Here is a 13,149-nt window from a genome sequence, read left to right as displayed (position 1 = left end):
ATAATGAATGGTTTATACAAAGCAACCTTACACGACCCGTTTCTTCAGTGGTGACATCCTGTCAATGAACGACTCGTCTGGGTCCAATCCCTGCACGTCAAACCGGTTTACAGAACTATTCTGTAATATACATTTATTCAGTGATATCAAACATAAATTATCACCGCTTTGGTACACGTAATGCACAATATTAACCCAGGTAGTAGAGAACTACGGACGTGATACACAACATTAACCCAGGTAGTAGAGAACTACGGACGCGATATAAAACATTAACCCAGGCAGTAGAGAACTACGGACGTGATACACAACATTACCCCAGGCAGTAGAGAACTACGGACGTGATACACAACATTAACACAGGCAGTAGAGAACTACGGACGTGATACACAACATTAACCAAGGTAGTAGAGAACTACGGACGTGATACACAACATTAACCCAGGTAGAAGAGATATACGGACGTGATACACAACATTAACCCAGGCAGTAGAGAACTACGGACGTGATACACAGCATTAACCAAGGTAGTAGAGAACTACGGACGTGATACACAACATTAACCCAGGCAGTAGAGAACTACGGACGTGATACACAACATTAACCAAGGTAGTAGAGAACTACGGACGTGATACACAACATTAACCCAGGTAGAAGAGATATAGGGACGTGATACACAACATTAACCCAGGCAGTAGAGAACTACGGACGTGATACACAACATTAACCAAGGTAGTAGAGAACTACGGACGTGATACACAACATTAACCCAGGCAGTAGAGAACTATGGACGTGATACACAACATTAACCCAGGTAGAAGAGATATAGGGACATGATACACAACATTAACCAAAGTTGTAGAGAACTACGGACGTGATACACAACATTAACCCAGGCAGTAGAGAACTACGGACGTGATACACAACATTAACACAGGCAGTAGAGAACTACGGACGTGATACACAACATTAACACAGGCAGTAGAGAACTACGGACGTGATACACAACATTAACCCAGGCAGTAGAGAACTACGGACGTGATACACAACATTAACCCAGGCAGTAGAGAACTGCGGACGTGATACACCACATAACCCATTAAGCAATGAAGTATGGACGTAATTCACGAGATACTAGCCCTTTTCCTGTTGAAGACTCGGTCATTCTGTGTACTAGTTGTTGTATAGAGATCTTCAGTAGTACTGGAGCCATAGCTTGTTGTCTAAAACATAGCACACATCAATACAGGTATTTTAAAGATAGTTTAATCTTTGTATAGGTATGATGGCTCAACGGTTAGATCTACATTTCGTTTCAACCTCGAGGGCTATAAGATGGATATAAGTGGTTTGCCTTCAAGTCACTTTATTATCATTTCAAGGTGTTTCCTTCACGGACATTTCATTTTGAATGTGAAACATAAATTTGCAGTGTAAAAATAACAGCTTTCGACAGGAATTAACACATTCCTGCTATGGACTCTCCAAGAACAGAAATAACAATGAAAGGAACACGAGAACTGCAGTTCGGAATATCATAAAGATGTATGTCATATCTGTGTCATTTTTCGAAACCAATCATTCTTAAAACTGATCAGCTCTTAAAACCAAACGAAATTGCGGTGTACGGGATAGTATCATCTCGTCATAAAGGACCTGATCCCTCTCAATACCGAATATCGATCCAGTCTTGTGTGCGAAATGATTATAATATTCATTGTATATTTTCTAATCAAATGAAGAACAATATCAAAATTAAACAACTATACTTTCATCAAAATGCCGGTGGTTACGATTCAGAATTAGGCTCATATGATGACCAATAGCAGTCCGGCATCAAATCTAGATACCATACAGATCTCCTGCAGTAAATACAGTATTGAATATTAAAACTGGCCGTACATGTACCCTTACCTATATTTACGAGGTATACACATGTTTACCTCACCCGTCAGATAGACGTGTTATAAACACGGCTACTTCGTAAAGGACGACTTATAACACCACATGTTAACGACCAATCAAATTTGAAGACCCAATACTCACGTGATCGCTTAGAAGCCCTTGTTTATCCTCTTGTATGTCTATATCGCTGTCAGGAAGGTGGAGCTCATTTTTTATCAGAGCAAATATGAAAGCACTGAAATATACAACCATTGTTAGAAATTAAAAAAAATAAATAAACATAATACAAAATATGCGTACGCATATTCATGGCATTTCCTTTCAGTAAGAATTGTATTTGCCGCCCACAGACCATAACGGTAAAAGGCGACTGAATTAGAAATGGTATTTTTACTTCTTTATAAACAATCAGTCTTTAGTACTAATGTCTCCCTTTATGTAGCTTTAGCTGAGTGTTCTCCTCTGTGTGGAATGATTTTAATTTTGTGTCCCCGTTCGAACTTATGAAATACAAGTAGCTGACACAACATGAAAATATTAAATTGGACATTATCATAATCAAAACTCAAATTCAAAACAAGAGGTCCATAGGTCTTGCATCGCTCACCTGGCTTTGTTTAGTTGAAATTTCTTCATTAAAAGTAAAGAAAACTAAATTCTAAATATTACAGTACATAACTCAAAGGCAAACTTCAGACTAAATTTGGGCAAAATCTAATCATTTCTACGGGAGGAGTAGGATTTTAAAGAATTTGTCCTATTTCCCCTACTGGGGCTCCGCCTCAAGGGGTCGAGACCCACCGTTTTTACATAATTGATTCTCCTTCAGCGAATCTTTTTTCCCAGTATGCTAAAGATCCGATATCATTACCTTTGGCCTTTCTCTTATTGAGAAGAAAAAAATAAGATATTTGATCCCGGTGACCTCGAAAGTTGGTTAGGGTCATTCGTTTAAACAAACGTGGTAACACTTCATCCTAGCATGCCACAGGTCCAATATCAGTACCCTGGGCCTTTTTGTTATTGAGAAGTTTGACCCCTGTGTCCTTGAAAGTGGATCGAGTTAATCTATTTCTACAATACCAATAGTCTTTTTTTCTCAGTATTCTAAAAGGCTCAATATGGACTTTCGTTTGCAGATTTTCATATATAAATCCTTGTGTCCTTGAAAGTAGGCCAAGGTCATTCATTTAAACAAAGTTGGTAGCCCTCCATCCTAGCATGTCACAGGCCCAATATCAGCACCCTGTGTTTTCCTTTGGTTTTTTATAATTTTTTTTATTTTTTGAAGATTTTCAACAATACATGAAACATAACACATCAAACATTCCACTCACACATGGCCATTTTCACTTAGGTACAAAGGAATGTAAATAGAGTAAAAAATGAAAGCCTGACATTAAGATTGATACTAAAGTAAGTGCTATGTTATAGTGTACCGTTTTTAGCGAAAAGGGAAAAATGAGCAAAGTAGCAGTAAGAGAGATGAAGGAGGAGAGAGAGGGAGAGGATGAGTATGGTGCCGGTAGGATCTGACAGGGGCTTTATTATTTTATTTCATTTTTGATACATTCAGCTAACAAAGTTAAAAAAGAAAATAATCCAAAAATGATTTAAAATTTCACTACAGAGTCTGAAGTAGTCTTTTCCATTTTCTCCATTCCTGTTTAAAATTGGTGAGATGATTTTCCCCATATCCTGTAGCAATGTATTTTTGAGTGTTATATGTATCTTTAATCAAATTCTTCAAAGCTGAAAGTGACAGACCAGTTTGCAGACATCTTGCCTGATAGACGTAAAGTTTTATGATAAGTAGGACTAAATTGTCAACATTAGTTTTCCTATCAAAGAAACCAAATATGAAGGATTCTTTATTAAAAGCAAATGGAATTAATAATAGATCTAACACTGCTTCAAAGTCAGTTAAAAATGCTTGTACCTCTTGACATTCCCATATCGCATGAATTATAGTCTCAATATCAGTTTTACAGTGATAACAATAAGGGCTGTCAACAAGACATTATGAATAAGAAGTTGTTTGAAGTGAAAACTTGACGCCGGACGGACGACAGACGCTACGGCATAAGCTCATTTGACCCTTCCCGCCAGGTGAGCTAAAAACAACCACCCTGATATAATGCTGTAATGATCTCTTTTATATACTTACCAGTGTGTTTGTTATCAAATTCCAGTTTTGCTATCGATGTTCGTTAGCGTCACCGAATGAATTCGATGTTGATTCTTATTATATTATTACGGTGTTTATTTTTCTTGGACATTTCTTACGGTTGTACATTACATCGACAGGGATTGTTTTAAAAAACAACTAACAAGTACAGGAGCGCACGCTTGCATTTAAAAGTCACAGGAACGCAAAGGGAGGCCAGAATCTTAAGCAAGTCAAGCGTATTAGAATATAAATGTATATCTATCTACGTAATGGTTACGCCCATTTAACTGAAATGTTTACCTGAATACAGCCAGAGACACTCCAATGTAGTTCAATGTTACTTTTTCTGGAACCTCTGGAGTAATGCCAAAAAACCCAAATCTACAAATATATCACACACAGAAATTATAAGATACAGTTCAGGATTTTACACAACGTATACATGAAGTGAACTACACCATGTCTGTAAGGCTTGGATATCCCCGCTCCACAACACGTTAGCGCCTTTGCTTTACAGATCTTCAAAATAATAAGTGACTTTGAAAGTAAAAGAATTAGGTTTTCGTAGGAAATTGACATATCACTGAATATAAATAAATAGCACGGCAGGTGTCACCCAAATTCCCCAAGATGTTGTACACTACCAGCTGGTTTGTCTGGCGCAGTAAAAACATATAAAGACATTTTCTCGTTACAAAGTGACGCCTTGCAAAAACAATTCCACACAAAATAATCAAACGAAAGCACCAGTATTGAAATATCTTATAAGGCAAAGGCAAAATATATGTAACTACGTGTTCTTTTTCCGTGGTATGCATTTCTGTCTTTGAGCCACCCATGTTTTTTTATTTTTTGTTTATTAGTAGCAGTTTCATTATCTAAATAAACATCAAAGGTAAATGATGCATCGATTTCAAATTAATGAATGCCCTTCAGACCTACCTTCCTGTCGCCCAGCCGCTCAGAAGATTTGACATACCCCAAATACACAGGCCGAGTCCCATACCGATAGTCTTAATGATTGGAACGACGGTGATGTTTCCTGGAAATGGTATGTTTATGATAATACACGCCGTCACAGAGCTGAAGTATTTTATGTGGGGAGCATAGCATAGGAGGAAAAGGGAACGCTGCTTACTTTACAGGCTTTTAATTCCACACCGTTAGTAGTAAGAAATTGCCGGTATGAGCGCATTTTCAAATTAGGGTTGAAAACCAACCACTAACACATCCGACTCAACAAGCTCAAAACCAACCACAACCATGTTTAAACATGTTCTAAATGACTTAAAGAAAAATGATGTTTCTAAAAATGACTTAAAGAAAAAACATTCTATAATGTAACGAGCGGCCTCGCAAGCTCGACTATCTCCTTATTGCTGACCCATGAATTGAACGTCTCTGGATAACCCTTCCACTTGACCAGCGACCTCGTTTTACCCTTCTTGACGACTTTTTCTATCCTGTATACCTCTTGGCTCGTCTTCTCCGTGTTAGGTAGTAAATTTTTTCATGTGCTTCACATAAAATCCACACCGGTTTTCTTTATATACTCTTGGTGATATTGTTTTTGCTTTCACCTTAATTGTGCATACAGCATTTGCATCACGGGTAATAGGAACGGGTGACATATACATCATGTAGGCCGATTTTTGTTTTTACCTTAGTACCTTTACTAGCAGCCGCAAACTGACTTATCAGGGGCGCGTTTTCAAACAACCCATCCCCCGTCTCAACGTCTACCATCACCAAATCACCAATAAAATAGTAACTCCTATAATCCACACCCAGGTAGGTGGAAACTTCTAAATAATCCCCCACCTTTACATTTGGGATCGTTAGTGTTATAAAAGGTAAAGTTTGATAAGTTGTCGTATTTGATGGGGTGATAGTTTCTGCTTGAGTGTGCAAATAAGTATATGGACCATAAATTTTCCACGAGTCAACTAAAACAGCATCCACATAACCTTTTGTTGCGGCGTGACCATCAGTCGAGGGTTGAGCCAAGGATAGGCCAGTTATTTCATGGCCTCCCATATGCAAAGATCCAGTCATAGTGTCTCCTCTCTTACTAACTCTAGCTACCTCACGAATGGACTTTGAAGTAACCATCCAATGTTTACCACTCCACGTAAATGTTCTCGATTCTCCACCAAAAACAATCAAAGATTGTAAAGTCCCAACAGATGTATCAGTACTGTCATCCGGATTTACTATTTTATTCTCATCATCCCACATTGAACATTGATTACCGTTTTTTTCGTGAATAACTAAGTATTCTTTCCCGACGGTAGCTGTTGGCGGAAATTTTAGCACAACGTTTCCGCTGGTGGTATCTGCTAGAATAATATGATACGTATCATCCAGATTATACAAACCTGCTGTAACGAGGGTGGTTACGGGTGTAGGGTTAACAATTTGACCATCGACATAATTCTTAGTAGAGACGTCTTGCGCGTTCACGGGATCCGACACGTTCGTTAACGTATTTCCCGCCATATCGATGGAACCAGTTACCATATTCTTATTGACGTACGACAGAGACACACCGGGTTCTGGTGGTGGGATGTTGAATATGTATATTTTTATAAATTAATTTCTAATAGAAGTGAAATACTAGCTCCGGTAATTTTTGTTGTTGTTACGTTGGTTACAAAGTTGAGCACATCACCTACATTTAAACTGATTCCTCTCACATCCGAAACGTGATTAAATTCCCCTTGTGGCTTTAAAATTTTACATTGTTTTACTACCATTAACCACGAGGACACACCAGCCTCTGGTGTTCTGGCGTTGTACCCATTTTCAAAACTTTAGTTGGTGCTAGCACGTCATATATCAAAATTTGTGAATAGGCATGTTTTTTAATATATATATATATTATAAATCAATACAATCCGTTTATGATCTCTTGAAGCTCTCTCCCCGCGCTCATCTCTTTTAGAACGTATAAACACAAATGACCGCAAAATACCTGATCGGGTGGCTGAACCTGCTCTGTATTGTACAAGATCCCTCGCTTCAAATAGGATATCAACTCATTCGGAGGTTGTATGCCATAGCTATCGAAATAGTATTTATTTTTTCCTTGTGTGTACCAGGCGGTCCAGTGCGTTCCTCCTCCGTCACTAGAATCTAAATTCAGAATCCCACATTCATTTCTCTTTGGTCTCTTCGGAAGTGTATCGCGCAGAAATACTCCTCTAAAGTTTGGTATTTTCAATTCATCTGCAGCCCTCGTTAACTCGATATTACTTAGCGGTTTATTTGGCAGAACGACTTTTCCCACTGAAATGTTCATTTTTATATATATCTATTAAAGTTTAAAGTGTCCGTGGGCTAGTGTGCGCATCCCATCCTGGAGGATGATTCGCTTGTCGTCATTTGCCGAAAGAGCTATTTTGTTAATTTCTTCGGTGTACACATCATGACAGTGGCTCCTGATGACGTTCATCTTTCTCAACTGATCCTCACCCGTAAACAAACATTTCTTGTAATCCTCAAACGAAATACTCTTTCTGACAACGGACCTTTTCACCCCCTTACACTTCTTCTCCTCATACCCCTCAAGCAACTTGTCACTGTACAACTTAGCTCTCAACCCCACGAATTCTCGGATGATCTTACCTCCTGCCTCGTCCTTGAACATCCCCACCACTTTCTTGTTACGACCGACTTCGATGCCCGATTGGTGATCCTTTGGGAAGTTGCTGGTGTCAAACTTGGCTGCCACGTCACCAGAGATGTCCTTGTAAAAGTCTTCCGTCTGGATTTCGTATGCCAAGGAATCGGTATCGGTAAACAGGAGTTTTGCCTTTTCTCCGTACTTTGTCTTCATGTAGTTGTAATGGAAGTCGTACATCAACGTCTTGCTCAGATCGAGGATGCACATCCCGAGATAAACGGGCTTGTTGAACTTCAGTTTCGTCTTTTTCATATGTACGGCAACCAGGTTCTCGTCGAAGATGGTGCAATGTTTAAAATTGGGTTTTGCTGCCAACTTCTTCGCTTTTGTCTCGTCGTTGACTAGTCGGATATCCACTCGGCTCCTAATGTTCTCCATAGTCTTTCCGAAAACAGAGTTGTTCATAAACTTGAAAAAGTCCTTTTCAAACTCATTGTTTGCCTCTGCTCGGAGATTGGTGTTCAGGTCGATGTATTGCTTCAACCATGCACTTTCCTCGAACCTGATGCCCCTGTGGATCTTTGTAATCTTCATTCCCAAGCCCTCGTATAGTTTGAGGTTCTCGTAGTGAATGACATAGTTAGTTTTGTCATTGAGATTGGGAATAAGCTTTTCCACATTATGGACTTTGAGACTTTCTGGAGCGAGTGGATAGTCATTGTGGAGATCATGCAGATCCTTTGGATATTCAAGGTCAACCTCCAGTATACAGCTGTGGTTCTTCCAAGAGTCCAGTTCACTGTCTGTCATCCACCCGAATCTGTGTGTAGGGAGCGGTTTGCTCATGGCCCAACCATAGAGATTGTTGGCATCCAAATAGGCAATATACTTCGCAGGATCATGGGGGTTGAATGTTTCACCCATGTATGGGTTGTTTGCTTTGCCATATCTGTTGCTGATCATCGATATCCCGCCTCTGATACCTTTCTCCACCATGAGCAACATGTCTGGATCTGATAACAGCTCCAACTTCACTTCGGTGATTTTCAAGGCAGCGTCCCATGCTAGTCCAGGCGCTGTATAATACCAGGCAGGGTCAAGATCGTAGTTCTTGATGCAGACGTCTCTAAAGTTCTCGAAGACATCTGCCAAGAGCAACACGTCCGACTGGTTGTACAGTTCGTGGTAGTCCCTGAGTGACTTCATGCCAAACTCTTTCCACACAGTTTGTGCATGCTCATAGTCATCGTCACTAATCTCTTCTCCACTGAGTCTGGAGTAGAACGCTACTTTTCGTGGAAGGGCTGTTTCATCTAGTCTTTTGAGTGAATCCATATATTCATATGGGTAGACACCCTTTCTCATTAGTAAGTCAAGATGTTTTCCGTTATAGTACTTCGAAGTGATAGTGAAGCAGTCCTGATCCAGATTACCGGACAGCTTATCCAGGCTAGAGGCCATGAACTTGAAGCCTGTCGATGAATTTGAGTTGGTGCTTAACATCCTTCTCTTCCCCGTCCTTGCCAGTATAAGAACCGACAACAACCTCCTTGGTGAAGCTGATGTACTTTTCCTCGTTGTTCGGGATGCAGTTGATGTTCCCCTCAGTTTTACCGAGGTTCTTGACGAACAGATGACTGTCATAGCCGCTCAGATTGTGGAACACCACGGGAGTGAACTTCGGCTTCTTGTACTGCAAGTCACAACAATTGTGAGCTGCACCTCGGTATTTCCCAGTAAAGTGACAGTGATCTCTCACCTTCTTGTCATCCTTACTGAACTCACCTTGGCAGATCCAGCACTTTGTCGCCTTTTGGAATTGTTTGCTGTCATTTTCCCCAAAAATCATTGGTTTCGCCGGAATTTTGCCAATTTCTTTGATGTCTTTCTCCAACATTTCTACGAATATTTGGGAGACATCTTCGTCGTCAGTTTTCGCGGTGTAGGTAACCGGATCTTTAGAGAAGACACCATCATCAAAGCATTTGATGTAGTAACAAAAGCTCGATGGGGTGTGTTTCTGGTATTTCTTCGTGTAGCTCTTTCCCGGACACGGTTCACACGTATCTACGGGTTTGATGAAAGATTCAAAGTCAGCATACACTGTGAACGGCACTCTCATGGACTTGTGTATGTGCCCAAACGAAATGGTCGAGCCCTCTTCTGGCATCTCTATCTTGACGGCCTCGTTTGAATAACAGTATTCCATGTGCTTATTCAACGATTCCTGTGAGTAGAAGGGGTTCAAACATCTGAGACAGTAATAATTTTTGTGTTGGTGGTTTCCGGTTTGGCTGGACAACAAACGGCTCATGTCTTTGATGACGCAGTAATGCTGCTTTTCCCCATCAGAGATCAATAAAAGGTTTATTGTTACCCTATCAACGTGTTTGCTTATTCGGAGGGGGTAAACACTAGTTTCATAGCCAAAGACATTAATAAATATGTCTGGGTTTTGCTTCTCGACATGATCTATTGTCTTAAGACTAACTGGGTAATCAATACCGTCCATGTTGAGTTTTTCTGCTTGCATTCTCAGCATCTTAGTTATGCGGCAAGCGTCACGTTCTACGGGATGTAATGCTCGAGCCAGTGCCCAGAGGAAGCATCTGTTGTCATCATTTTTGACATTGATCACTCCCTTCTTAGGATGTGCAAGGGCCTCCGGAGTAGGGATGTAAGAGCTCCCCCTCAACGGTTCATAAGCAACTGTATGAATTTCAATGGCAATGATAGATTTAAATGTCCAGTTGCTGCCTCGCAACTGGAATGTCGCCATGGCCTCCATGACTCTATCTACCATTGCATCATACAGCTCATCTGCATCTGTTCCCTCGAGGTTAATCTCGACATTAGAGTGAAAGGCTGCAGGCTCTACGATTGTTTCCGAGGCACTAACAAGGTTCACTTTTTCCATGTTACATCTAAGAATTAGCTTTACCTTAGTGCCTCGGATTCCTCTCAAGAGGTTAACTACATTTTGTCGGGCTGTGTTGAGAAACGATTGAGCATCAAACCCCTCTCTGCCATCTATGGTATATTGAGTCGTAAATTTCCTCAGAGCAGATCTTGTCTCTCTGATTTCAAACATCTGCTGCTTTCTGAATAAAGCATCTACTTTTTCCTTCAAGGCTTTTAATTTCGATGGGGCCTTCTTAACAACTTCTCTGTCTGCATCATGCAGCCATTCAACCCAATCTACAGCAGCTTTGATCGATTTATTTACTTTTTGTTTAACCTTGTCCCTGGTTGTAGGGATAAGGACAGGTTGAAGAGTCGGCACATTGATGCGAGGTACATCTGCATCTAAGAAATTTTGATCTGGAGGATTCCTCTGTGGGATGAAAGCCGATGCCAGTCGTCTTGCTCCTCTAGCAATGTTTGTTGCAGCATTCATAGCCGCATTACTAATTCTTCTGAAAAGACTCATTGTTTTTATTATATATAGATTTTTTTTCTATAAGTCATTTTCAAAAAAAATTTATTTTTTCATGAATGTTGTATATGTTAACCCACATACAACATTGTTTTTTGCTTACATCTTGCTAATTCCTCTGGGGTCACCCACTTTAATCTCATACTTGTTTTTCCACACCCTTCCATCCCAAAAGGTTATTATCCTCGAGGATTTGTCTATGAATTGAGATGCCTTATAAATGGATGGAAATGTAATCTCCTCTCCAGTATTAACATCCCTCAACACAACAGGTTTGGGGTTATTTCTAACTGCCATTGGATCTACCTCTTTCTTTGTCTTCACTGGTTTGGGTGGTTCCTCTGGTATTAATTCCTTTCCTTTCAACAGCTCGATCAGCCGCTTCTTGCCGCAATGAGAATAACCTTTGATTTTATTCTCACGAAGAATTGTTTTCAATTCAGACAGTTTCAACATTGTTTTTTTATTATAGATTTTTATTTTCTTAAAGTCATTTTCAAGAAATGTAGAAATCTAGCTATATACAACGTTTACCTTCTTCCCATCGGTCTTGAAGTTTATCATCTTGTCACTAATCACAACAGCAAATGCTTCGGTACCCGCTGGCACGTTGGCATTAAACTGCATTTTTATGTGGATGTCAGTGACTGCGGTCTTCAGTCGCTCACTCTGCTTGCTGACGTCGAACACAAACAGTGGGAAAAGAGTCTTGTAATCGGCGGGGGGTGATGTTGGGGTTTGAAACCAACTCGTCCATGTTGTAAAACTGACCTGAAGGGTGCTGCATCACCGTACGCCCGACTGAATTGCTGTTTGGGAAAGGAGAGGTTGTAGTCAACTGCGGGGTATCTAGCCGAGTTTAGCATGACAAATATATTCCTCACATTGACGTTGTCAAAGATGGAAGGATTCTGCTCTTGGTCACCGTCTTTGTCAGTTTGGAAACCGACAATGATATAGCGCGGTCTTTCAGGCGCTGATTTGACAGATAGTCTCCAGGTGAAGCTAGTTGACTGTGGTACGGAGGTGGAATCACATTCCCTGATCCTGTACATTACGGGTAGAAGCGCATTTGAATCGAGTGTCTTGTAAAGCTGAAATTTTTCAGCATCTGCGGGTAGTACATGAGGCATAAACCACGACACCTTTTCGAGGGTAATTTTCCCATCATCAACATTTGCATTCCTGAAGATCGCATCGTTGTCCGTTTTCCGCACCAGAGTCAGGGTTTGTTTCATACCATACACAATTTTGTCATAGTCTTCGTAAAATCCAAAGATGTGCTTGAGTGGTACTCTGAAACTACATGTGCCCTTTAGATCAGGAGATTTGATTATATAGGATTGGCGAACGCTAAATCCGGCATTGCCTGCTGCTGCAGCTGCAGATGCTGCAGCTGATGTGTCCTTGTACCACAATTGATTCAAGCCCTGCAACTTGGAGAAGTCATCTGGATATTTCAACAGACCAAGCATCGTTGTACCCTGTCCTGGATGAAAGAGAGATTCAATCTCCTGTCCTGAAAGCTGGTACTTGATGTTGCTGAAAAGATACATGAGAGCATTATTCGTCAGTGTAACGTTATCATCGTTTGCGTAAGCGGTCCCGTCAGTTTTTGTCACACGCCCTTCGATGATCAGATAGCTCTCGCTTGGGTGAGTAAACAGATCTTGTGTTTCAATATTGATCCTGAGCTCACCTGGGTTATTGAGATTCGTACCGGTAATCGGATCGTGCTCATGGTGTTCGTATTCTTCGATGCTCTCATCCTTCATGGGAGCCTCAGTAACATTTAGAATGTTCATCATATTTTATTTTTTTATTAGCAAGAGAAAATTTTTTTATATCATTTTACAGATATAAAAAATTTTACAGAACCCACAAATGGGCGAGCGCCCTGCCAGCATTATTAACATACACGTCCGACAACACAATACTATCAAGGTGTTCTTTAGGAGTACATTTCCAATACATTGCACAAATTTTGTTTTCGTAGACAAGCTTTATCTTGCC

General features: G+C 40.4%; 1 protein-coding gene across 1 annotated transcript in view; it reads right to left on the bottom strand.

Annotated features, from left to right (window-relative positions):
• Positions 1-13,149, bottom strand: part of LOC132553113 (transmembrane protein 144-like) — a 32,547-nt gene that overhangs the window by 9,243 nt on the left and 10,155 nt on the right. The window contains exons 3-7 of the mRNA XM_060217324.1: positions 5,018-5,117; positions 4,376-4,456; positions 2,047-2,140; positions 1,140-1,223; positions 32-120 (exon numbers count right to left, since the gene is read on the bottom strand). Of these exons, the coding sequence (XP_060073307.1) occupies positions 32-120; positions 1,140-1,223; positions 2,047-2,140; positions 4,376-4,456; positions 5,018-5,117 (448 nt within the window). The remainder of the gene's footprint in view (positions 1-31; positions 121-1,139; positions 1,224-2,046; positions 2,141-4,375; positions 4,457-5,017; positions 5,118-13,149) is intronic.

This window comes from Ylistrum balloti, unplaced genomic scaffold, assembly GCF_031769215.1.
Source record: "Ylistrum balloti isolate Yb309-2 unplaced genomic scaffold, AGI_CSIRO_Ybal_v1 Utg370298, whole genome shotgun sequence".
NCBI lineage: Eukaryota > Metazoa > Mollusca > Bivalvia > Pectinida > Pectinidae > Ylistrum > Ylistrum balloti.
The sequence above is the reverse complement of the archived record's forward strand: the minus strand, read 5'-3'. Positions and strand labels throughout refer to the sequence as shown.